Here is a 25,212-nt window from a genome sequence, read left to right on the forward strand (position 1 = left end):
AAGTAAAGCCAGAATTTTCCGAAGACTCAGTTCAGCACAACGAGCAGGAGATAAACTAAAGAGAACGTTCCTTAGAGCATTAGGGTGCATTCTAACTCGGATGCCACTGAGGGCTTTTTCAGAGCTAATAAGCATGTTTCTATGCTATGCTCCTCTGTGCCCAGGGTCTCAGTATAGGGACATGTTCCCATGACTTGCCAGGTGTAATTTGATTTACATTGCGGGTCCTATGAAGCACCCCTTGTTAGGTGGTAAAGGATTAACATGGGCTTGGGCTGGTTTTATTTCCTTTCCCTGGGCACAGGGACCCTTCAGAAAAACTGAGAGAAAAGAGTATTTGCCACTTGGCATGAAGCTGCTTATCTGCCTTCAAAAGTGTTTTTATTTTGGACTGGAAGAAAGGGTTACTTGAGGTGAAAGGAGGTCCGTATGTCAGCAAAACAAAAGCCCCATTCCCTTTCCTCCCCAGAGAGGGGGAAGGGAGAAAGATGCACAAAAGGAGAGAGACAGACACTCAACTATATATAGACAGAGAGGAAGAGGTGTTAGATCCAGACAGAGTTATCCTCTTCACAATTGGCTAGTAAAGCAAGTCTCTGGTCCTATAGTCTCAGCAGAACTTTGGCATGTGGTCTGTTGACAGAAGGAAATGTGGAAGGCAGAAGATGAGAACAGAAAGAGTAACTAGAACTGCAAACTCTTTCAGCTAAGCTAACCAACAGAAAGGAAGTGCTCCAAACCAGCTTCCAGAACTGCAGCCCCTGGAGCACTTGCTAGTGGTCAGCAGAGAAGTAACTGGTGACATGGTGAAAGTTTATGATCAGCTGCTCAATCACACCAGTGCAGCTAAAAATACATTCTTAATATTACACTGCTGTGCCACTGGGACAGCCAGTCGAGGGACGGTGCATCATATTGTGTCCAGTTCTGGGCACCACATTTCAGGAAGGATGTGGACAAATTGGAGAAAGTCCAGAGAACAGCAACAAGAATGATTAAAGGTCTAGAAAACATAACCTATGAGGGAAGATTGAAAAAATGGGGTTTGTTTAGTCTGGAAAACAAAGGATTGAGAGGGGACATGATAATTTTCAAGTACATAAAAGTTTGTTGCAAGGAGGAGGGAGAAGAATTGTTCTTAACATTTTGAGGATAGGACAAGAAGCAATGGGCTTAAATTGCAACAAGGGAGGTTTAGGTTGGACATTAGGAAAAACTACCTGTCAGGGTGGTTAAGCACTGGAATAAATTGCCTAGGGAGGTTGTAGAATCTCCATCATTGGAGATTTTTAAGAGCAGGTTAGACAAACACCTTTCAGGGATGGTCTAGAATCTAGATAACACTTAGCCCTGCCTTGAGTGCAGGGGACTGGAGTAGATGACCTCTCGAGGTCCCTTCCAGTTCTATGATGTTATGCTTCTGTACCACCACGAATTGTAGGTGAGGGGTCTAGGAGACAATCTCAATGTGGCTTGCACTATGAAAGTTTTGGAACCTCCTTCTGCTCCTGTGAGATGAGGCAAAACAATAGAACTGATGCAACATCAGTTGAGCTGAACTAAACCTCAAAGTTCAGATCAAAACACTTTGGGGGTAGAGATTCAAAGCGGAGATTTGGGTTCTTTTCTAAATGTATCAATTCCCCTTCCCCCTGGAAACTGAGATTGAGATATCAATATTTCAGAAAGCAGATTTCCCCTGTATCTCAAAATAAATCCTATACAGTTGGTTACCAATTTAGATAGGCTAATTAGTGGCAATTCTCAAAGTCAGATTGGAGGTAAGGGAGGGGAGAATTTATAACAGGGAGTTCATTTGCTATCTGCATCAAATTCATTAGTTCATCTACCTTTACCTCTCCTGGCCATCTTCCTACCAATTATACTTGTCTTTCAGTGTTACTCCTGTAATTAGTTTAAAGCAGTTCAGTCAGCAAGCGAATAGCAAGATGTAAGTATTCTTTAATTGGGGGAGGGAGAAATAGCGTCCTTTGATTGAAACACCTAAACAAGACTCTTGCGACAAATTCAGGGTGCAGCTCTACTGAAACCACTGGAGCTGCAGCCTCACTGCAGAAATGAATTTGCCCAATGTAAGGCTGAAGGGATGAAGTGTGACCCTGTCTACATGAGGAAAATGGCCTGGTGCTAACCACAGTATGTTCATCCTTCCTCTCCTTTCCCTCCTATACCTCACAGTTGTGGAATCCTTTAGCTGCTAGTATAAATGGGACAAAATGATGTGATATTGTTAAGGAAAGGGGATGGTCTAGACAGTATTTGGTCCTGCCATACGGGCAGTGGACTGGACTCAATGACCTCTCGAGGTCCCTTCCAGTCCTAGAATCTATGAATCTATGACAGTGTGATGTGATTGAGTCTCTATCATACTTCCACTAATGCCGCCAAAGACATTTTTGCCCTGTATGCCAGCAGCTAAACAATTTTTTTTTTGACACCAGTTGTAGAGCAACAGGGTGGGAAAGGACTGTTAACCACTATTGTCAGCAGTGGGTCATTATCCATGCTTGGGGACTTTGAAATTCACTGGGAGTGGCCTGAAACAGACAAATGCAGACAACCAGAGCTGCACAGATAAAAGGAAAACTGAGTATTTCCTCTTAAATCAATGTATATTGTTATTGGCAGCTTTTGTCCGTAAGCGTCAGGTAAAACTGTAAGCGGAATGCCTGATTGGATGTGTGTGTCTGGGTGTATGTACAAGCTTTCACTCATGCAGGGCACAGATTGAGCATGCAGTAATAAGACAATGGCTTGGGGAAATCGTTATGGCAATTGCATTCTTGCACCAGTGTGATCAACTTCCCAGCAATCTCCCTGTTCCACCTCGGATATGGGAGTTTTCTGCCAAGAGAATACTCCTAGCTTAACAGGCAGCTTCCTTTTGACACTTCTGGCACAGCCACATGCATGAAAAACAAGGGCTTTCCCCAGTATGGTAGAGTCTTCATCACACTTGGGGCCTGATTCCCTGGTCTTGCTCCTTGGGTAGTCGCTTATACCTGTACAAAATAGGTGTAAGATGCTACAATTTTGATTTGTGTAGGATTTGACACCTTCCACTTTATACTGGTGTAAGTGATGACACAAAAGTGCAAGAGAGTAGAGAACCTATGCCCTCGTGTCTTATTACAACTGCTAGTGTATTTCCCATAGTCTTCACTTTTTGGGTGGTGCACTGAGCCAGGGTAAGTTATGTTAGATCTAATGCTCGGCACATGGGGGTATTGATACCAGAGCATGCAATATGGCACCTCCAGTCAGAGAGATCTTTAGAATGAGCTCTGTCTCCCTGGAAATGAGCTGAATCCTAGTAGTGTGAGCTGCCCACCAGGGACATAGGACCAGTGCTCTTAGAAGTCACCTGTTCATCCACAGGGATGAAGCATGTGTGATTGTGTCTGCACTAATGTATCTTTGGAGGAGAACATTTCCTGCTGCATGCCCCTCCGGCTTCCCTGATGCACAAATAGCCAGTCAATGCAACACAAAAAAATGCCAGAGCTACTTACTGAAGTAGAAGCCCCTGTCCCCACAGACAAACTGCAGTGTGTCTACTAGTTCCCCACCACAGAGCGTTTCAGCAGTGCCATATGCCGACGTGGAGTCCACCGTGTATGCCAGGAAGGTGAGTGCGAGCAGCAGTATCCGCCTAGAGGCGCACATCCTCTGCACCTGAAAGACACAAATTCAAAATGTTAACTATGGTGCAGAACCCCACTCGAGTGTTCTCAAGGCACCAAGCACAACATGCATGTGTGCATGCACAGGAGAGCTTGTGACTGTTTGTGTAAGGAGAAGCATGTGCTCTTTAGCTTATTTGCGAAGGATTCAGACTCTTCTGACAGTGATTAAAAACATTGCCAGACAACATTCATCTTGCCACTTCCATACAGCTGGCTCCCGCAAAGTAACATCTCCTCTCAGTCACCCAGAGAAGATTCTGCCTCTGAGGGAAGTTCCCATTTTTGTCACAGCCAAGGACAGGTGGCCTTAGTTGCTGCCATTAGATGTTTCTTCTCCTTTTTGCTCAGCCAATCTCAGGGGCCGAGCTTTGAATACAATCTTTGGGAGACTAAAGGTGGGGTTACAAAGAGATCCCTTAGAACTGCCATTCTCTTCCTTATGGAAACACCACATTAGTCTTTCAGACACCAAAAGTTAGGGCTAAGGCATCGTAGGTAGGGCTAAGTTTTCAACAGCAATAATTTAAACTGTGATTCTGTGCGACTGTTATGTGCTACCATTTCTCTATTCAACTCCAGCCATGAACCTCAGTACTGACCTGCTGTATCCCCCTCTATTCCAGTCCCAGGCCTCTGAGCATTGACTGCCAAATGTGTGAGGGGGGGGAAGGGGAAAGTTGGTTGTGGTGGTGGTCATGCAGGCCAATAGTCTAGGGTTAAACAACCAACTAATCTTATTTTATTTGTGGCCTAAATCAAGATTTGAACCCAGATCTCCAGAAGGTTTAAAGGCCAATGCCTAATGCCCTCCATCACAAAGTCTGTACCTCAGGTTCCCCTCCCTAGCATGTTAGGGTCTGATTTTGATTCCACATGGGTGTGTATGTAACGCCATTAAGTGCTACCATGCACCTTTGGGTGGCCTTAGGCAAGCCCCTTTACCTCAGTGTCCCACTTTCAGCCTCTTTAAAATGGGGCTGATACCACCTCTCAGGGGTGAAGAGGCTAAACCCATGAATGACTGGAGACCGGGATACCTCAGTGATGAGCACCTCCAGAGAAAACCCGGATATAAGCAGCATGGTGAATGTGGCTGCTGAAATCCAATCAGAACTGCAGGGGGAAAGAATGGCAAGATGGCAACTGGAATAAGGCAATTTTGAGGTCCAAAGTTAGTGCGAAAAAAATGCTGTATTATCTATGTGCTACTTAGACTCTCATCACCAGAGCATCTGAACAACTCTTAATTATTAATGGATTTTTATCCAGCTCACTCTGGTGAAACAGCATGGTTTTATTCCGATTTAACGGATGGGGAAGAGAGGCCTAGGGTAGATTAAGGAGACTTGCCCAGGGTCACATAGGAAGTCTGTGACTGAGCCTAGAACTGAATTCAAGTCTCCTGAGTACCAACCCAATACCCTATCCACAAAGCCGTCCTTCCTACCAACTTTCATAGTAGAGTATCGCTCAACCCACGAGTGATAGAAATAATCTGACCTTACAATGGTTACTAGTCCCTTTTAGATTATGAACAAATAAAAGGCCATTTACCACGTGGGCCAAGCATGGCGGGGAAATATGAAGGGGAGCCGAGGACTCCTCCAGTGAGTGTCATCTTTTTCCTGTTACAATTTTAATGTTTGATTTCTTATTAGAGATGGACCTGAACCAGAGCCCCGGCTCAGAACATCCCTGACCTAGTTCTGTGATTCAGGCCTCGTTTCCATGACCAACACATGATTTTGCTAGCTTGTATGAAGACATGTTCTGAAGAAGCTGCAAAGAGAAAGATGCACATCCTATCCTCATTTGCTGGTCCAAACAGGAGGTATAAACTGATATGATCTGCCACTGTCCCTTGTAGTTCTGGCTTGTGCTCCCACGAGCCAGTACAGTGGGTACTCCTTGTTAGTCTTCCTAACCTGGCAACACTCCTAAAATGCTCCTATTGGAAGATGCTTCAGTTCAGGCCAGATATCCAGGCTGGCTTGTAAAATTAAAAAGATAATAGAGGAGTTTTTAAACTAAGGGCTGGGGGCCAGCTGACAGGTGCGGAGGAGCACGAGGTTCGGACAGACACATCCCTTAAGGGAGGATTTATTAAAGGGGATACTCTAAATCCTAGTAAGGAGGAGAGGATAGAAGTTGATAAAGTACAGGTAGGAACTGAAGAGAAACAGTCAAACAAAAGAGTTCTATTCAATTACATCATAGGAAGGCAGACAACTAAATATTGACACATTTTATAAGTGCTTGTATACAAATGCTAGAAGTCTAAATACTAAGATAGGTGAGCTTGAGTGCCTGGTATTAAATGAGGATATTGATAATAGGCATCACAGAAACTTGGTGGAACAATGCTAATCAATCCGACAGAGTAATGCCAGGGTACAAAATATATAGGAATGACACAGTACATCGCACTGGTGGGGGAGTGGCACTATATGTGAAAGAAAGCATACAGTTGAATATAGTAAAAATCTTCAGTGAATCAAACTGTACCATAGAATCTCTATGGATAGAAATTCCATGCTTGAGTAATAAGAGTATAGCAGTAGGAATATACTACCGACCACCTCACCACGATGGTGACTGTAATTGTGAAATGCTCAGGGAGATTAGAGAGGCTACAAAAACAGAAAACTCAATAATAATGGGGGATTTCAACTATCCCCATATTGACTGGGAATGTGTCACCTCAGGGTGGGATCCAGAGATAAAATTTCTAGACACCATTAATGACTGCTTCTTGGAGCAGCTAGTCCCGGAGCCCACAAGGCAAGGCAATTCTTGGTTTAATCCTAAATAGCACATAGGATCTGGTCTAAGAGGTGAATACAGTTGAATCGCTTGGTAATAGCAACCATAATTTAATTGAAGTTAACATCCTTGTAAAGGGGAAAATACCAAAGAAACCCGCTACAGTAGCATTTAACTTCAAAATAGGGGAACTACACAGAAATGAGGAGGCCAGTTAAACGGAAATTAAAAGGCACAATCACAAAAATGAAATAGTTGCAAGCTGCACACACACACCCCATAATAGAGGCTCAAACTATATGTATACCACAAATGTATTAAAATAAGTAAGAGGACCAAAAAATTTCCACCATGGCTAAACAGAGTAAAAGAGGTGGTTAGAGACCTCTTTTAAAAGTTAGAAGTCAAATCTTATTGAGAAAAATAGAAAAGTGCATAAGCTCTAGCAAGTCAAGTAAAATTAGGCAGGCCAAAAAAAAAAAAAATCTGAAGAGCAACTAGCAAAAGACATAAAAACTAAAACCAATTTTTTTTTAAGTACATCAGAAGCCGGAAGCCTGTCAAACAATCAGTGGGGCCACAGGATAATCAAGTAGCACTCAGGGAATTCTTTGCACCGGTGCCTTTATTGCCGAGGATGTGAGGGAGATTCCCACACCTGAGCCATTCTTTTTAGGTGACAAATCTGAGGAACTGTCCCAGACTGAGGTGTCAGTAGAAGAGGTTTTGGACCATATTGATAAATTAAACATAAGTCACCAGGACCAGATGGTATTCACCCAAGAGTTCTAGAGAAACTCATATATTAAAATGCCGAACTACGAACTGTGGTATGTAACCTATAGGTTAAATCAGCCTCTGTACCAGATGACCTGCAGATGCCTAATGTAGCGCCAATTTTTAAAAAGGGCTACAGAGGCAATCCTGGCAATTACAGGCCAATAAGCCTAATTTAAGTACCAGGCAAATTGGTTGAAACTATAGTAATGAATAGAATTATCGGACACCTGGATGAACATGATATGTTGAGGAAGAGTTAACGTGGCTTTTGTAAAGGGAAATCCATGGTTCATCAATCTATTAGAATTCTTTGAGGGTGTCAACAAGCACATGGAAAAGGATGATCCAGTGGATATAGTGTAGTTGGACTTCCAGAAAGCCTTTGACAAGGTCCATCGCCAAAGGTTCTTAAGCAAAGTAAGCTGTCACAGGATAAGAGGAAAGCTCCTCCATGGATCAGTAACTGGTTTAAAAAAATAGGAAACAAAGGGTAGGAATAAATGGTCATTTTTCACAGTGGAGAGAGGTAAATAGAAGGGTTCCCCAAGGATCTGTACTGGGACCAGTGCTGTTCAACATATTCATAAATTATCTGGAAAAAAGGGGAAAGAGTGAAATGGCAAAGTTTGCAGATGATCTAAAATTACTCAAGATAGTTAAGTCCAAAGCTGACTGCAAATAGTTACAAAGCGATCTCACAAAACTGGGTGACTGGGCAACAAAATGGCAGATGAAATTCAGTGTTGATAAATGCAAAGTAATGCATATTGGAAAACATAATCCCAACTATACACACAAAATGATGGGGTCTAAATTAGCTGCTACCACTCAAGAAAGAGATCTTGGAGTCATTGTGGATAGTTCTCTGAAAACATCTTCTCAATGTGCAGTGGTAGACTGTGATGGGGTGTTCACCCCACACCAGAAAGAAAGGGGTTAAAAGCAGCCTAGGGAGGCTGTACAGGAAGCAGTCAATTGGAGGGATACTGTACAGAACAGCCAATCCCAGTGGGCTCACATAAAATGAGTTGCAGGGCCAGAGTAAGTCAGTTGCTGCAGGGAGCCCAAGGAGGGTTCCTAGCAGTCTGTAGGAAGGTAGCACCTTGGACAGAACAATTGCTGGCAGGGACCAAGGGAGCTCTTGGCTGGCTGCTGGTACTTGCGGGCTGGAGGCCCTGAGAAGAAGGCAAAGAAGGGGCTGGAGCCACGAGGAAGTGGCTCAGGGGACTTAAGCAGCACTGGTGGAGAAGTTAAAGAGAGGCAGCTGGATGCTGCTATCTACAGGGTCCCTGCGCTGGGACCTGGAATAGTGGGTGGGTCTGGGTCCCCCCACACTCACCAATGGGGAAGTGGCTGGACTGTAGAACTTTGAGATACTTCCCCCTGGAAAGGAGACAACACGGATGGTGACATAGCTGGAGGGCTGAGTCATGAAGAGGACGCTGTGGCTCCTGGACTAAGGAGAAGGCAGTGGGGGAGGCACCACCAGGAGACGGTGCACTGGCTGAGAGAGCTAATCTCTGAGACGGCCAGCAGGAGGTGCTGCTCTGGTGAGTGAAAAAACTAGCAATGTTAGGAACCATTAGGAAAGGGATAGATAATAAGACAGAAAATATCATAATTCTACTATATAAATCCACAGTACACCCATACCTTGAATACTGCATGCAGTTCTGTTCACCCCATCTCAAAAAATATATATTAGAATAGGAAAAAATATAAAGAATGGCAACAAAAATGATTAGGGGTCTGAAATAGCTTCCATGTAAGGAGAGATTAAAAACACTGGGACGGTTCATGTTTTCTTTTAGAAAAGAGAAAACTAAAGAGGGATATGATAGAAGTCTATAAAATCATGAATGGTGTAGAACAAGTGAATAAGGAAGTGTTATTTACTCCTTCACATAATACAAGTACCGGGGCCACCCAATGTAATTAATAGGCAGCAGGTTTAAAGCAAACATAAGAAAGTCCTTCTTCATACAATGCACAGTCAACCTGTGGAACTCATTGCCAGGGGGGGTCTGTGAAGGCCAAAAGTATGACTGGGTTCAATAAAGAATTAGATAAGTTCATGGAGGATAGGTCCATCAATGGCTAATAGTGAGGGTGAGGGATGCAACCCCCTGCTCTGGGTGTCCCTAAACCTCTGACTGCCAGAAGCTGGGATTGGACGACAGGGGATGGATCACTCAATAATTGCCCTGTTCTGTTAATTTCCTCTGAAGCATCTGGGACTGGTCATTGTCAGAGACAGGATACTGGGCTAGATGGACCACTGGTCTGACCTCGTATGGCCGTTCTTATGTTCCTATGATATTTAGAGTCTGACCCTGCACTACTGAGGTCAGTGGGGACTTCAATGGGGATCAAGCTCTTAGTCACTTACTGAGGTTTTGGCCTGCACAACGCCTCCATTGAGAAGCACCAGGAATATCACTGAGCCATGATTTCATTTTCATACACTCTTCCATGCTAGAGTTTCAAAGTAGCAGCCATGTTAGTCTGTATCCGCAAAAAGAACAGGAGTACTTGTGGCACCTTAGAGACTAACAAATTTATTTGAGCATAAGCTTTCGTGGGCTACAGCTTATGCTCAAATAAATTTGTTAGTCTCTCCAAGCTAGAGTGTTTCCTATGAAAAGGCTTTCACCTGATTTAATGGCCTGGGTTGGGAGTCGTGACCAATGCTCCCTGTGATCTCTAATTAGCACAATTATCCCATTTTTATGAGGCTTCTGATTGCTTAACGTCCCCTGGGCTTAAGCTAAGCTTGCAGCTCATCACTAGGGCAGCAGGTGGTGTATAGGCAGTGTCATTGCACACGCAGCTGATATGGGGCTTAAGGACAACCAAATCATTCCCCACTTCCAATTAACCTCCCACTCACATGAGCACCCTGGTTAACCAAGAAACTTGTCATCAGTTCCTCCTCCCCCCCACCCCACCATAGTCAGTTCCTCAAAAGGAGATTGCTTAATTTTGTGTTTGACAAATCTGGGCAAAAAAACAACCCTCCGCAGAAGGACAAAGATATCGGGCTTTGTCTGTCTCCGAATCTTGGAAGAACCCTTATAAAATCCTCTCCCAAACCACAAGCCTGTATACTTTTACCTGCAATATTAGCTAGGGTCACACTTTAAGAACATCTGTCAGGCAAGCAAGTGACACCCCCCCGCTGCCAGTCAGCACTGTGGGACTGTTCTGAAAGATGCCATGCACAGAGAGCCTCACTGTTTCACAACCCAGAGATAAGTCATGTCCAAAACACACGGGGTAGCTGCTCTGAAACAAAGGTCACTTCCTCCGATCCACCCCTCTCCAAGCAAGCCAGTATCCAGCTACCTACTTCCATCCCCATCCTAACCACACAAGGGAACCAATGGGATATTCTGAAGTGAGTTAGTGCTAGACCGATCGGTTCCTCTCTGGTACCTCTAGTCTAAACTCATTACAAGTCCTCTGCCCTGGCAGTGATACCCTCCACCCCGGACAAGTGGCTTGACAGAGAACAGGGGAGAGCTCCTTTCCTACCCACCTGTGTGCACTAGCAGAGAAAACAGAGCAGCAAGTAGCCACAGAGCCGCATGGACTAAACACCTTAGGCCAAATGCCTCCATGGAGTTACTCCAGTGACTTGTATTCAGCTCTTCCCCTCCCTGCCAGAGCCTTCACCTTAACCAAAGAAGAAGCTGTGGACTAGTCCCCAGCAGAGTTGCCCACAACTGGTTTTTCCCTTAGTGTCCCCATCCCTACCATGTACCATGAGAGAATAAAAACATACCAGGAGGGAGAGTTTTTGTCAGCAGTGCGACCTGATACATTCCAGTTCTGTGGGAAAAAACTTCAGTTCCTTTGGAAAATGCCAGCACCTCCAGACTTAAATTACCTCTGTTTTGTTATTTAGTGCTAAGCTGGCCCCCCTACCCCTTCTCCCCATACAGGTGAGGAGACAATCAGAGTAAACTCGTGCCATCAGTTTACTCTCCACCCTAAAAATGACCCAGTGACTCAGGTACAGAGCCCCTTTTTAATATCCTGTATTAAAGGCTGTGAGGACAGAGATGGTACTGATGATGTAATCTAACCCAATACCGATATGGTCATGTGTGATCCAATGAACTGCCTAGTCTGTAACCCCTCCTCTCACTTTGAATGCTGGCTCTTTCCAGACAGGTCTCAGGGTGATTTTCACCTTGCGTGTATTTTTTTCCCCTCCCTTCCACAGAACAATGTAATGAGAAACCAGACAGGCAAGCAGGCAGGCAAGCAAGCAAAAAGCATATTTACTACCTAGTGCTGCACTTTCTCCCTGGTTAAAGCAGCTGCAACACTACACAGTCCCATAGACCTTTATTTATCCATTTGCCATGTTTATTCTCTGGAATACCCAGCAGGCTTGACTGCATGACAAGTTCTGTATGGGCCTTCTGACCTCTGTGACATTGTCACTTGCAGAGTGCCTGGAGGTCATTCAATGTGCTCTCTTTCCTCTCCAGTTACATCCCACCCCAATCTGGAAGGGGAGAGGTGTTTCAGGGGTCACTTCCGCAAATGTACAAAGCCTATCTTTTTCTGGTTACAAAATCACTTTGCAGGAGGAAGCCTCCTAAATTCCAGTCGGGATACGCTGCCCGTTGTTGTCGGAGAGATCTAGGTTCAGTTCCTAGCTCTGCCACAACCTTGCTGTGTGACCTTGGGCAAGTCTCTTAATCTGCCCTTGCCTTAGTTCCCCACTGGTAAAATAGGGATGATACTTCCTTTCTTCCACCTTTTGTCTGTCTTGTCTATTTTGACTGTACGCTTTTCAGGGCTGGGACAGTCTCTTACTGTGTGTATAGGATTTAGCACAATGAGGTCTTAGGCACTAGTAGAATACAAATAAATTAGGCCTGAAAATGGCTGGCAATATTCAACCTACTCAGGAAGTTTTTCTGGCTAAGATGTAAGGTGCACAGCACCATGTCGAGGCGGGGCGTGGGGGGTCTTCACTAGAAAAAAAAAATCAACCCGTTGTACTCTTGTGAAATGAGGTTGGCTCAGCTGTGTGTATAATGCTGTTTCTCCTTGCCTGCATGGACACGAAGTCAAAGAGTCCTTACCAGGGTTAAACAATTATCCTATAACATCATTATAATATGATTTTCTCTACACACAGACAAGTAAAAATCCACCAGGTTTATAAAGCTTGTTGGGCCACAAGCATGTTTTATACGAGTTTAAACATGGTTATTTTTTGTAGCGTAGTGTCCCTCGAGTGGCTAGTTTTACTGTAACATTTGTCTTTGGCTGCTTGCTCTCTCCTCAGTTCATTGTAATTTCTCTGCTCGTTCAGCGACACCTGCTCCCACGCAATGTTTCCACACTGTTCAGCAGAGGAGCTGTTCCTCTACTTGTGTGCATCAGTGTACAGGGGGAGAGAGAGGGAGACTGAATATCCCTCTCCCCTCCAGAGAAAGTCAGCCCCCTAGGTCAGGGTCTAACGGAGAAGCAGCGTGCGGAGAAGCCCCTGCACTGAACCCACACAAAAGCTGCCTCTTCCAGGCCCACTGCAGCATAAGATAGGAGGATGCAAATTCTTCCTCTCAGTTACCCAGGCTGATTGGTCCCTCACTGATCAAGTAAATCAAACTTAGGATTCCCTTAGATGATAACAGGCTTCTACCATCTGCTTCCCCAGCACTGTTCAACAAGCAAGGAGCTGAAACAAGACAAGAGCATGAATCCTATTCACCTGCAGCATGCCATCTGCCCCGCACCGAGTCAGGTGTGTCTATTTACCCTCCACCCCATTTCCAAGTGACTATCTAAAAAGGCTTGTCTGTTTCAGGGATTTTTGCACTGATATAAGCTACGCTCATGTAAAGCCCCAGCGCAGATGCATTTGCACTGGGGTAAAGTGGGGCTGAAACTGGGGCAAGTTTATATAGTCACCTCTTCAGAGATGGAGGCTGTTTGCACAATGGCTTGCACAGTGGGGCGCTGATCCCTGATTTGGAGCCTCTAAGGGCCACTAAAGTTGTCCCGGTGAAGCTCAGCCATACAGGGTTTTCTTCTCTATTATAGCTACATTGGTATGGCTATACCAGTATAAAAAAACTAATAATAATTAGGGCTGTCAATTAATCATCGTTAACTCAAGTGATTAACTCAAAACAAATTAACTTGATTTAAAAAAATAATTGTGATTAATCGCAGTTTTAATTGTACTGTTAATTCCAATTTAAATTTATTATAAATATTTTTGAATGTTTTTCTACTTTTTAAATATATTGATTTCAATTACTACAGTGAAGTGCAGTGCTTACTTTATTTTTTATTACAAATATCTGCACTGTAACAAAGATAAACAAAAGAAATACTATTTTTCAATTCACCTCGTACAAGTACTGTAGTATAATCTCCTTATCGTGAAAGTGCAACTTACAAATGTAGATTTGTTTTTGTTACATAACTGCATTCAAAAATAAAACAAGGTAAAACTTTAGAGCCTACAAGTCCACTCAGTCCTACTTGTTATTTAGTCAATCGCTAAGACAAGTTTGTTTATATCTACAAGGTCCTACCTATAATTCCCCACCCTGTAATGCACTTTCATGATAAAGAGATCGCACTGCCTCAGATGAATTGAAAAATACTATTTCTTTGGTATATCTTTTTTAGAGTGCAAATATCTGTAATCAGAAATAATAACAAAGTAAGCACTGTATCCTTTGTGTTGTGTAGTAATTGAAATCAATATATTTGAAAATATAGAAAACATCCAAAATATTTAAATAAATGATATTCTATTATTATTTAACAGCACGATTAAAACTGTGATTAATCACAATAAATTATTTTAATCATTTGACAGCCCTAATAATAATTAGACGAGCCCTGAATGGTACTCAGAGATGCTGCAATAGCAGTCTCACCCATGCAGTGGTATGCCAGCAATACGTGAGTGGCCATGTGAGATTATGCAGGATACCTGCACTCTGCTGTGTCGTGAGTTGAAGCTTGTGGCACAGCCTCCCTTATTGCTGTTACAGATGTTTTTTTTAACGACATACAGCCCACTCAGCTGGGTATGTTAGCTCCATTCAAGTGCTGGAGAAGAGGCCAACGAGTTGTGGCCAACCGAAGGTACTGTACCAGAGCTGAGCTGAGAATGCAGAAGTTCCTTGTGTGCAGGTCTGTGCTTAGGCTACTAGACCCCTGTGATGCCTCTCTCCTGTGTGAGCTCCCAGTCAGGCAAGATACCAAACTTTCTGACTGATCAAGTTCCTCCTTTGGTCTGGCCCACTTTAGAGTTTAATTCTACCAGAAGGATCAAATTAGAGAGATGGCCCAATCTGCAAGATTTGAGTCAGAGACCGTGGGTCCAATTCTTCCCCTTGGGAAATCACTTACACTGCATAATGGGTTTGTAAAGCTGCAATTCCCATGTGATATCATTTCACACTCACTTTGCACTGGTGTAAGTAATTACGCATGTAACAGGGCAAGGGAGAATTAAGCCTACATTAATAGACATAATGAGTGACTAAGGCGTGTGCTTAAGCTCATGTATTCAACCATATTAGGCAGGAGATTGCATGGCAGTTCCACAGGGACTGCCTGATTCTCAATTACACCATCTCAGGTACTTATGTGCCTCCCCTATTACCATACTGTTGGGGTGCCTCACAATCTTTAATGACTTGATCCTCAATGCACCCCTCAGAGACAGGGCAGTTACACATGGGAAACCGAAGCTCAGCGTGATTGAGTGACCTGCCCAAAGTCACACAGGAAGTCTGTTGCGAAGCCAGTCTCCCAAATCCCAGGCTGATGCCCAAACCATTGGGAAACGCTTCCTCTCTAAAGGCCCCTTGACACCACTCTGGCAGTATAAACAAGAATCCGGACTCTGATTTTTCAGAAGTGCTGAGTATCCAGAACTCCAGCTGACGTCAATGGGAGAATGCAGATGCTCAGCATCTCTGAAAGTCAGGCCTTGACTTAACGCACACCCAGGACAGAGGTGATGTTACCGCTCCAGGGACCTGGGAGTGTCTGGAAGTTATAAGAGGGCAGGGGAAGGTGTTTCATCTTAATACAGGTCTGTCGCATCTTACGCGCATTTAACATGCGCGATTTCAACTTTACGTGGTCGGCAAAAACAAAAAAAACAAAAACAAAAAAAAGAGAAAAACAACAGTTTTAATACTATACCTGTAGTGCGGGGGATTTCGCCCGCCATTGAACTCAATGGGGTTTTGGCTATACGCGGTTTTCGCTTTACGCGCTAACCGCAGAACGGAACCCCCACGTAAGATGAGACAGACCTGTACTTAGAATGTCAGACCTGTACTTAGAATGGCAAAGCAGTCACAGTAACATGGGATGCAGGTATTTCACAGCATTCTAACAGTCAGAAGAGAGAAGCCTTCCCTGTATAGGAAGGGGGAGGAACTCAGAGCCCAGTGCCATGTCAGATGGCACAGTGGTATTATGAAGGAAGCCTATGCTATGCATTACTCTGGAAGTGAGTTGCTAGGGAGTGGCTTCAGGGTAACTTCAGTAGTTTTCTGAGGACTAATCTTTGTACAACATGCCACTGTGGCTCCTGGGAACATGCTTAGTGAGCCCCAGTGCTGCCAGTTCTCATGATATTTGGTGTTTCCTTAAAGCTCTAGGTCCTGGAATCATGTGATTGTATGAAACACTCAGCTTTAATTAAAAAAAAAAAAAAATGAAGTTTCTAGCCCTCATGGTTGAGATGAAAGGACAGCTCTCAAACACCGGAAGGCAGATAACATGAACCCCAAGTGTGCTAGTTTTAAAAATCACATGATTTAAGCCAATCTTATGATTTTTTGGCACCTGACTCATGATTGTTATATGCTGGAGGCTGGCAACACCGTTAGCTCTTACTTTCTTGTGTCTTAAATGGGAAATGTGCCCCTCCCTGCCCCACTCTGGGAAGAGGGTTCCCTCCATACCCCGCAGCTCCCTCTGGCCCACATGGGGGATGAAGGGGTCTCTCTCTGTACAGTAGGTGTTAGTTTCCCCAGCAAAGACTATTGTAGCTATGGGGGGGGGGGAAATCAAACTAGAAAAAGGTGAAAGGGGTACTCAGTATTATTTACTCAGGAGTGTATTGCACAAACTTTGGTATGCAGCCCAGAAATATTTGATTTATTGCATTAAAAAGGGAAATGAAATCTTGCTTAACTCTTCTAAAGACAGCTGGCAGAATCTGGAGAAGGGATTTCAAAGTCAGTGTTAGTAGCCTAATTTAACTTTTTCTGATTTACTCCAGGTTTTGGAAGCAAATACAGCAAAGCAAGCGGAACGATAAAGAGAGAAGAGTTGAGCCGTTTAATCAGAAATTGTGGTGATTGGAGTGTTCTGGCAAGTGATATTCCCACAACACATTGAACTGGCTTTAGGTCTCGGCAGAGCATGGTTAACCCTTTCAGTTCCATTTCAAATAAGTGATCAGTATGTGTATTTTATTCCTCTCTCACTGAAGCCAGTAAACCACCCCCACACACACACACACCCCGCCCCAGCCGTTCTCTAGATATAGAAGCTTTTAAAGCAAAGACAAACCAAAGTAGGATTTGAGAGCTCAGTCCCAGGATATGCACTGGTAGTGGACAGGAGAAGGTGGGCCACCTGCAGTGCTCCTACGTGATCCTGAAAAAGCATCAGATTCTCTGTCTCTCTAAAAATAAGACCTGTGTTTGCTTTATTTTAAAAACTAGAGCAATTCCTTCTTATAATGCTCTGTTATGCAGCTGGGGCCTGATCCAAAACCCATTGTCATCGATGGAAAGACTCGCAATGACTTCACTGGGCTTTGGATGAAGACTCTGTGTAGTAGTTTGGTCCAGCCAGTGATCCTCCCACACAGGTTATAGTAAAGGATCATCAGTAGAAAGCGCGCGCACACACACACACACATATTTTGGCTTTGAGATTTTGCTGGGAAGGGGGAAAAGCCCAACATTTTTTTTTGCAGGAAAAGTGGATTTGTTTATCCCTTTAAGAATTTTCACAGCAAGCCCCTTTGAAAGGTTAAGTGAACATGTGTCTGTCAACAAATCGGAGCGGGTTTTACAACTGTGACCCATTCTCCCCACCACCAAACTTGTCAGTTTTGGTCCAGAGAAGCCCAAACCAGAAATGTCATCTGGTTTTACTGCCCCAGATTACGGTGTTTCATTGTTTCCCTAATATGCAACCCGAGTCACCCTCACAAAACCTTGGACCCAGACTCCTGAACTCTCCTACCTTGATCCAAACAAACCCAGGGGGAAAAATAAAAGCCCAACAACTTGTTATGTCAAAAAAACAAAACCTCCTTCTGCAAACCTTGGGCTCCACAGCCTGTCCTGGTGTTAGTAAGAAAACTATATACTTTGTATAGGGAAGTTCCAACCTAAGGGTTTAAAACAGAGGCTCTCCCAAAGTGTCTATTTAAAACCACCCACACAAGTCTTATTTTTACACTTGATTGCTCGATGTTGCCTGAGCAAGACCTAGTGTATCAGAAACCCTGTTGACGTACCACTGGTTGAAAGCAAGGCAGTCACATCTGCTGGTACAGTTATGTTAAATCTAAGTTTCCTCGTGTGCCCCAATTCCCTACCGCTGAACAGAGTGCTAAAACCTTTCCAAGTTGCTCTCTTAAAACAATTACTGTAGGGAAAAGCAATTGGGAAGGAAGGAAGAAGAAGAAGAAAGAAAAAAAAAGACTCCACACAAAGTAGAAGGCTTCATGCCAACCATTAACTCTCACTCCATTTTGGCTTCATTTTCTTGTTTTTCCTCTCCGAATTTTCATTCCTCTGAGACCGAACATGCTGCAGTGTTTTTCAGAATAGTGCTTAATAATCTCTTTAGGCTCTGAAGCTAAAGAACTGTCCGTCCCTTCCACACAATGCACAATCTTAATATTCCCCCCTGCCAAACAACTTAAGAAAAGCATACAATACTTCGTTAGAAGAAGTCTATTTAAAGTTCTGTCCAATAGCCCATAGGTGACCTTGCATGACCTCGTATAATAGAAATGAGATCCAAACACTCCAATCTGCACTCAGATTAGGGATGTTGTGCCTTGAACCCTCTAATATAAATACACACACACTTAAGGTGATCTTAGTATTTGCCTATGAAATAAACATTCCTATTTAGTTCCATATATCATTCTCCATGCACAGCCTCCCATGATCACCTGCTATGCAGTTTCCGACACTGGCTGTGGTGTTGGTATACAAGGGCAATGCTTCTCATTTACTTTTAAGCTTTAAATGAACATATGCACACATGCACAAGCAGCAGAAAATCCATTAAAAAAAAAAGTGTGCTATGCTCCAACTCCAGTCTGGGAATCCCGGCATGATGCCAGTATCTCCATTCATACAAGGACTCAAGAGTCCAGAGCTAGCATATGAGTTTCCTGCGTTCCCCCAATGACAGGTCTCAACTCCCCTCCCCTTAGTGAAGAGCAATGTCCCAGCAGGTACAGTGCGCAGACATACACCAATTTTTTAAGCGTGAGCCACCCCCTTGCAGGAGCACAGCTCTCATCTCAGTCCTCTACAGCCAGTCCCTACCGTGCAATGCTGTTACAGCCTAGCCAGCAATTGGTGTCACCGTTCCCTTTTTTAACCTGTTAGGCTCTCACTGGGAGAAGTCCAGTCCTCTAGTTTAAAGTGAGGCGACTCAGTCTGGGCCGTCATTTGAGGTCCCTCTAGCGACCCTAAAGGGGAACTGCAGTCAGGAGGGAACTTTTGCTTTTCTGTTTCCAAAACCCAAGCTCCACACGCAACCAAGGAAGAAGGGGGGGGGGGGGGGGGAGCAGTTCATAAATACTCTCGCTCTCCTACACCGGTCACTTTTGCAAATATCCCATTGCACCCTCTTGCAAGGACTTCACCATCACTCACTTACACAGAAGATGCCGGGATGCAGCAACAAGAAATACAAACATTTCACCCAAACGCTGCTCCTGGTTGTAATCACGTTGTTTGCATGACTCCAAAGCTACACAACCAAAACCCTCCTGCCTTGCTTAAAAAAGAAAAAGCCAAGCCCGGCCCCTGGCTCCTGCAGGAGAGGGATCTCTCGCAGTAAGCTGGGCAGCTTTTTTAGCTCATTTCCAACCCGTGTCCTTCTGTGAACTGGGGACACGCGCGCGCTAAGCAAAAGGACGAGTCAGAGTGGAGTCTCTGGATCTGCTGGGCTGACCATCAAAAAGTCTGATGCTGCTGATCTTAGCTCAGCGAGCCCCCTGGCTGCCCCCTCTGCCCTGGCTCTGCCTGCTATGGTACTAGAGACAAGTCCAACATGGGTTGTTTAATGTTGTCCTTACCTTTAAACTTCCACTGCTACTTTCAACTTCTTGTGTGCAGACCTGGAGTAAGGCTGGGTGACTGCAGCATTCATCCATGTATCTCTCTGCTCCTGACATGCTTCTGTCCTGCTTGGTTTGTTTGTTTGCTGTTTAGTGTAATTTTGGGGGAGGTTTTTGGTGTGTCAAGTCCTTGTTTTACGAGGATGTTGCTGTTTTTTCTTTGCTGTCTCTTGGCTTGTTCTTGCTTTTCCAAGAGTCTGAGCTGGTGGGGCTTGGTTCTCCCAGCTGCAGCTATATTCTCAATTAGCTGCTCCACAACTGAGGAGACAGGCTGAGAGCACTCACTGCCCCTTCTTTTATACACCATCCAATGGGCATGCTCCAACTTCTACTGTAACAACGATCAAGGCAACTCAGCCAATAACCTTGCAGAAGTTATCTAACCCCTCTTTCCCCCTCCCTCTCTCTCTCTCTCGTGTAACCCTCGGAGTCTCACACTAGGAAAAAGTTTCAATAACATGGTTTCATAGAATGTTCCTCTCAGGGGGCTGAATGCAGCTACTGCTCCATGCAGAAAAAAATATCTGTCCTTTGGGTGAGGGCAGAAGGAGGGTGTCTGCTTTCATTGCATGCTGCTTTTCAGATGCAGGTAAAATGAGCAATAAGAATGTGGACAGATGAATGCATTTTTTTATTTTTCAGAAAAGAGCAGATCATTCTGGGGTTGCCAAATGCCCTATTACGGCTACCAAATTCCAGACTAAGGCTACCAAATGTTTAGGAATGGTTGCCTTTGAGCTCATCAGTGTTTCATTTAATTTCACCAATATTCCTATGGGGAAAAAAACCCAATATCAGCTGAGTCGTGATTCATTAGCCAATGGGTATCAAGTAGTGAGTCCACATTGTTCTTTTCCATGGGGCAAACTACCCATTTTGCACACTGAAATCTCTTCATCCAAGTCAGAGAGTACTTTTCTTTAAAGGTGCCTGTTTCATCTTGAATCTGATCTTTCCTCCTTTTACACAACTTCCTCTGAGCTCCTTAATTTGGTCAAAATTCCTCGCTTGCCAAGAAATAAAATCTAGATGGCTACTCTAATATTTGATCTTTATTTTCAATGGCAGCATTTTCACCGTTGGTCCTGCAGGTTACCTTCAAAATAACTCCTGGGGTAAAGACAAGTTTCAGTGATTAGTGAAGGTGATTTTCAGTCAGTGAAGAAGTTGGTATGGGAGGCAGGATTTACAGTCACCTACCTACTGAAGTGACTGGACACACGAAGGATTTCAGAAGCAAGCAGGTAGGCATGGGAGGGGGTTGTTCACTGTGATTGGTAAGCTGTTAATCATTCATAACTTCATTGACATCCTTGCTATCCTAAAGTAAATATGGAGGCTTTGCCTATCTAGGGCAGACAGATACAGTATGTTCTGCACCTAGTGCTGTACGCTGACTCTCATGCTGACTTTTAGTTGTCAACCAACCTAATTAAGGTCCCATTCTGCAAAGATTTATGCATATGAATAATCCCATTTAAGATAATGGGACTTCTCCCATATTTATAGTTAATTGTGCGTGTAAAGCTGTGCAAGGTTGGGGTCTAAATGTATTATTATTGCTACTGTAGTGCCCAGAGACGCCCACTGAGATAGGGGCCCCACTGCGCTAGGTGCTGCAGATACATATAAGTAAGATAGCGGTGCCCTGCCCTGAAGAGCTTACAATCTATACGGACAAGACAAAGAGCAGGAGGGGAAAGAGAGGTGAACTGACTTGTCCAAGGTCATGCAGCAGGTCAGTGTCATAGATGGGAATAGAACCCAGGTCTCCTGACCTCCCAGGTCCCAGTCAGTGCCCAAATAGTTAATGAAATTCAGTAGCTAGGATGTACAAGGCATGGTTACAATGTGCCAATGCACACTTAAACAATAGAAAATAATGCTTTATTTTTATAATTGTTGGGTTTTTTTCTCTCTGAGGTTGGGAACTGACTGAAGGATTGCTCCAAACAAGTGGAATTTAGAAGATTTCTCCCAAACCCTCCAAAGACAAACTGAAGAGGGAGAAGAGCTGGTACTTTCTTTATAGGCTTTTGACCTCCCAAAGGACATATGTCACCCTCTCAAGAATCTGTTCATTCATCAGGTTGTTCTTTTGATCACATCATTCGACCCTAATTTTCTTTCCGTGTTTGGATTGTGTCATTGCATTTCAGACCCACCAAACAATCCAATGCCAGTGCAATGTCCTTAAACTAAAGCTGTCATCAGAACAGGGAGGAGGACATGGTGTTGATAAAACATACATACAGGAAAGATTTTCACCCTAAAGTTAGGCACCTAAATCCATATATAGGCACTTAAATAAGTGGTTTGGTTTTCCACACCTCAGTGGAAATTAGCTGCTAAGTGCTCAGCACTTTTGAAAACCTGGCCACTTCTTTAGGTGCCTAAATATGGATTTATGAGGCTAACTTTAGACACCCCAGTTTGGAAATCTTGGCCATATACCTTTACACCTCATCAATGTAAAACTTTCAGTAGATGGGAAAGAAAGTTGTATTCGTTTTCACAATGATCCTTCCCCATTTGTTTAAAAACAAAACCATACCCATGGTGGTCAAATGGGGCTGTTAGCAGCCCAGAGAGAAGAACTGACTTCCCTTCCCCCAACTTGCCACCAGCACCTCCTTTGAGTAGACAAAAGAAACCTAGAGAGGGTGAGAGGGCTAATCTCTCTGAGAAAAACAAGTGATTTTCCAGTAAACAACTGCAACAGCAAACAAAGAGGGTGAACAATAATGATAATCAAAAACTATATTGTAAGGAAGAGATGACCCCATCATGTGAGGTGTCTCACCAGCTCAGTGAAAACAACCAGCATTTTGGGTGAGCCTTCATCAACAACATCACCACGGACAACAAAATAAACCCCACAAGTTGCCATTGGATCCACTTGTGTTTGTGCCTTTGATCTTTTAATTGCTTCTTAGTTATCCTTCAGTGCAAATAAATAGTGCATTGTGTCAAGAAAGAGAGAGAGAGAGAGAGAGAGGGGAGGATAAGAAAGAAAGAAAGACACAAAAGAAAGAGCTGTTGACCGAAAGAGAAAAAAAGCAGGTTATTTTCCCGTCTTTAAAGGAGTGAGTGTGTCTGTATTTGGGGGGGGGGGGGAGAGAAGAGATTGGAAATCAAAGCAAAATAAAGAAAAACACATTAAGCCTCAGGCAAATATCATCCTTACGTCAGTAGGAAGAAATGGGGGAGAGGGCAAAACCCAGGATTAACCTCGTTTGAGTTTATTCCCTGAGAGGTGAATTGATCCAAAGAAGGTATGATGTAGCAGCAGAGGGAAGAAAAATAGCTCTGAGGCTGTACTGACAGCTAACCATATCACTTCTTTCTTTCTTTCTTTCTTTCTTTCTTTCTTTCTTTCTAGCATTTCCATGGAAATACTCACTGGAATGTCATGGGGAGGAAAGTCCAAACTCCTTTAAGCACAAATGTGAAACTCTGACAGGCACAATCAGCCCTTCCAAATAACAAGGGACAAAGTTGGCCTTTATAGCATTGTGCAAATATATAGAATTATGACGTTCTGTGTATGGCTATGGAATAATCTAGCTTGCCAGTGATGCCTGGGAAATATGGTGCAGGAGGGCAGATGAGAAACTTTATAGATTGGAATCCTGTTGGGGCAGGGACTGTGTCTCACTATGCGTCTGTGCAGCACCTAACAGGATAGGGCTCTGATCTCAGCTGGGGCCCGTAGGTTTTACCCAGTAACAAATAGCAATATTTTTCTGTCACCCACTGGATGGCTTTGTGGAACAGCAGCAACACAAAGGCAATTTTTCCTGCTACAACACCTGCCTTCTGTCAGTAGCAAATCCCTACAATCTAAAGCCTGGTTGAAACACAACATTGCACAGTTTGACTAAAGGTATGGTTTTAAACCATTGTAGATAAACTGATGCAACCCCCTGTGTGGACACGCTGAAATCAGTTTTAATCTGGTTTATATTGGTTTCATTTGCTGCAATAAATTTACAGGCACATGCTAAACCAATATATTCTGTTTTAAAGACGTTTAAGTGGGTCCATATAGGGGTTCAAATAAATGTTGGTTAAATTGGTGCAACTTATGTGTGTAGACATGGGCCAAGATCCCCTCTGCTCCTGATGTATTCTACAGCTGTCTTTAGGCTGACTCTACTTCTATCTATGGGTCTCTCTCTTCATAGAAAATCCAGAAGAACTTCACATATAATAGGTATACCTGGTCCTGCCTTAGGCAGGGAATATCACAAATTGGGTAATATTTTAAATGTATCTGATACATCTTGTTACAATTAATGTACACATAATACAATTTATGAACTATATACTAGATCTTGATTTGCCATAGAGATTCTAAGCAGGGTGGAATGGTGGAGATACGTCTGTTGAGTAATTAATTGCTTTAAAACAGCACAGTATGTTGGCTAAGACAAAATACCTCTGAGGAATTCTGGAATCCCAGCTATGTATCTTTCAGGCATGTCTTTGACTGTTTTTTTCCTTGCTGCTGCGCTTCTGTCAGTGGGTCCTTGTGTCTAGTCCTCATTGTCTTCAGGATGATCATTGGATGTGATTCTTAAATGTTCTCCAGAAGCCACTTCCCACCTTATCAGAGACCCTCACCTTTGCTGTCATTCATTACTTAGCCCTGTCACTCCCTCTCTGAAGTTCCAGGAGCATTTAAAATGAGCTGGACTCTTAGATCCAACAAACGGTGTTGGGAATTCTGATCTGAATTTTGCAGCGTCAGCGCAGCAAAAACCTGAGGAGAGACAAAACAGGGCATTTTATTGTCTCTTTCTACCTCCTCTTCTGACTCACTTTTTGAACTGCTAGTCCTTTGGCTTTCCACAACAGAGTAGTTCTTTGGTCAGGCTCTTTTCAGAGAAAGACAATGGTCCTGGGTGAAGGTACTGGGCTAGAACTCAAAAGAGCTGGGGTCAGCTTCTTGCTCTGCTACAGTCTTCCTGTGCAACCTGGGTCAAGTTATCTAATCTCTCTGTGCCTCAGTACCCCATCTGATAATGCTCCCTTTCTCCATCTTTGGTCGCAGTATTATTGTAGTCAGGCTGGTCCCAGGATAGGAGAGACACAAGGTAGGTGAAGTAATACCTTTTACTGGACCAACTACTGTTCGTGGAAAGCTTGTACCTTCCACCAATAAAAGATATTACCTCTCCTACCTTCTCTCTCTCCATCTTGTCCATTTAAATAGTAAGCTCTTCAGGTCAAAGACTGCCCCTTGTGGTATGTATGTACAGCACCTAGCTGCATTGAGGTCTCTAGATGCTACTGTACTATCAACGATGATGTTGCTCTTGGAGTCAGTGAAATTGCTTATACTCTGCTTTCATTGCTATTCCTGATGCACACTGGGATGGGTTCGATCAGGAAGCCCAGCTATGAAATTGGTGGTGAATTGCCAGTGTTTTAAATGAGGAGGTCCTTACAGAAATGTTCCCCTTCTGCCTGGGATAGGCCCGCTGTACCAGGGAGGTGTGCGCTCAGAGTGGAGGGGGAGAGAGTGGGAGAGCTGAATGATTTGTTTTATCATTTAAACAAAACACG

The 25,212-nt window shown here is 43.8% G+C and overlaps 1 protein-coding gene across 1 annotated transcript in view; it reads right to left on the reverse strand.

Moving 5' to 3' along the window:
- The window catches only part of IGF2 (insulin like growth factor 2), a 30,798-nt gene extending 11,100 nt beyond the window's left edge, over nucleotides 1-19,698 (reverse strand). The window contains exons 1-2 of the mRNA XM_065404006.1: nucleotides 19,600-19,698; nucleotides 3,534-3,696 (exon numbers count right to left, since the gene is read on the reverse strand). Of these exons, the coding sequence (XP_065260078.1) occupies nucleotides 3,534-3,696; nucleotides 19,600-19,698 (262 nt within the window). The remainder of the gene's footprint in view (nucleotides 1-3,533; nucleotides 3,697-19,599) is intronic.
- Nucleotides 19,699-25,212: the final 5,514 nt, after the last annotated feature.

The sequence above is a fragment of the Emys orbicularis genome, chromosome 4 (assembly GCF_028017835.1).
Source record: "Emys orbicularis isolate rEmyOrb1 chromosome 4, rEmyOrb1.hap1, whole genome shotgun sequence".
Classification (NCBI taxonomy): domain Eukaryota; kingdom Metazoa; phylum Chordata; order Testudines; family Emydidae; genus Emys; species Emys orbicularis.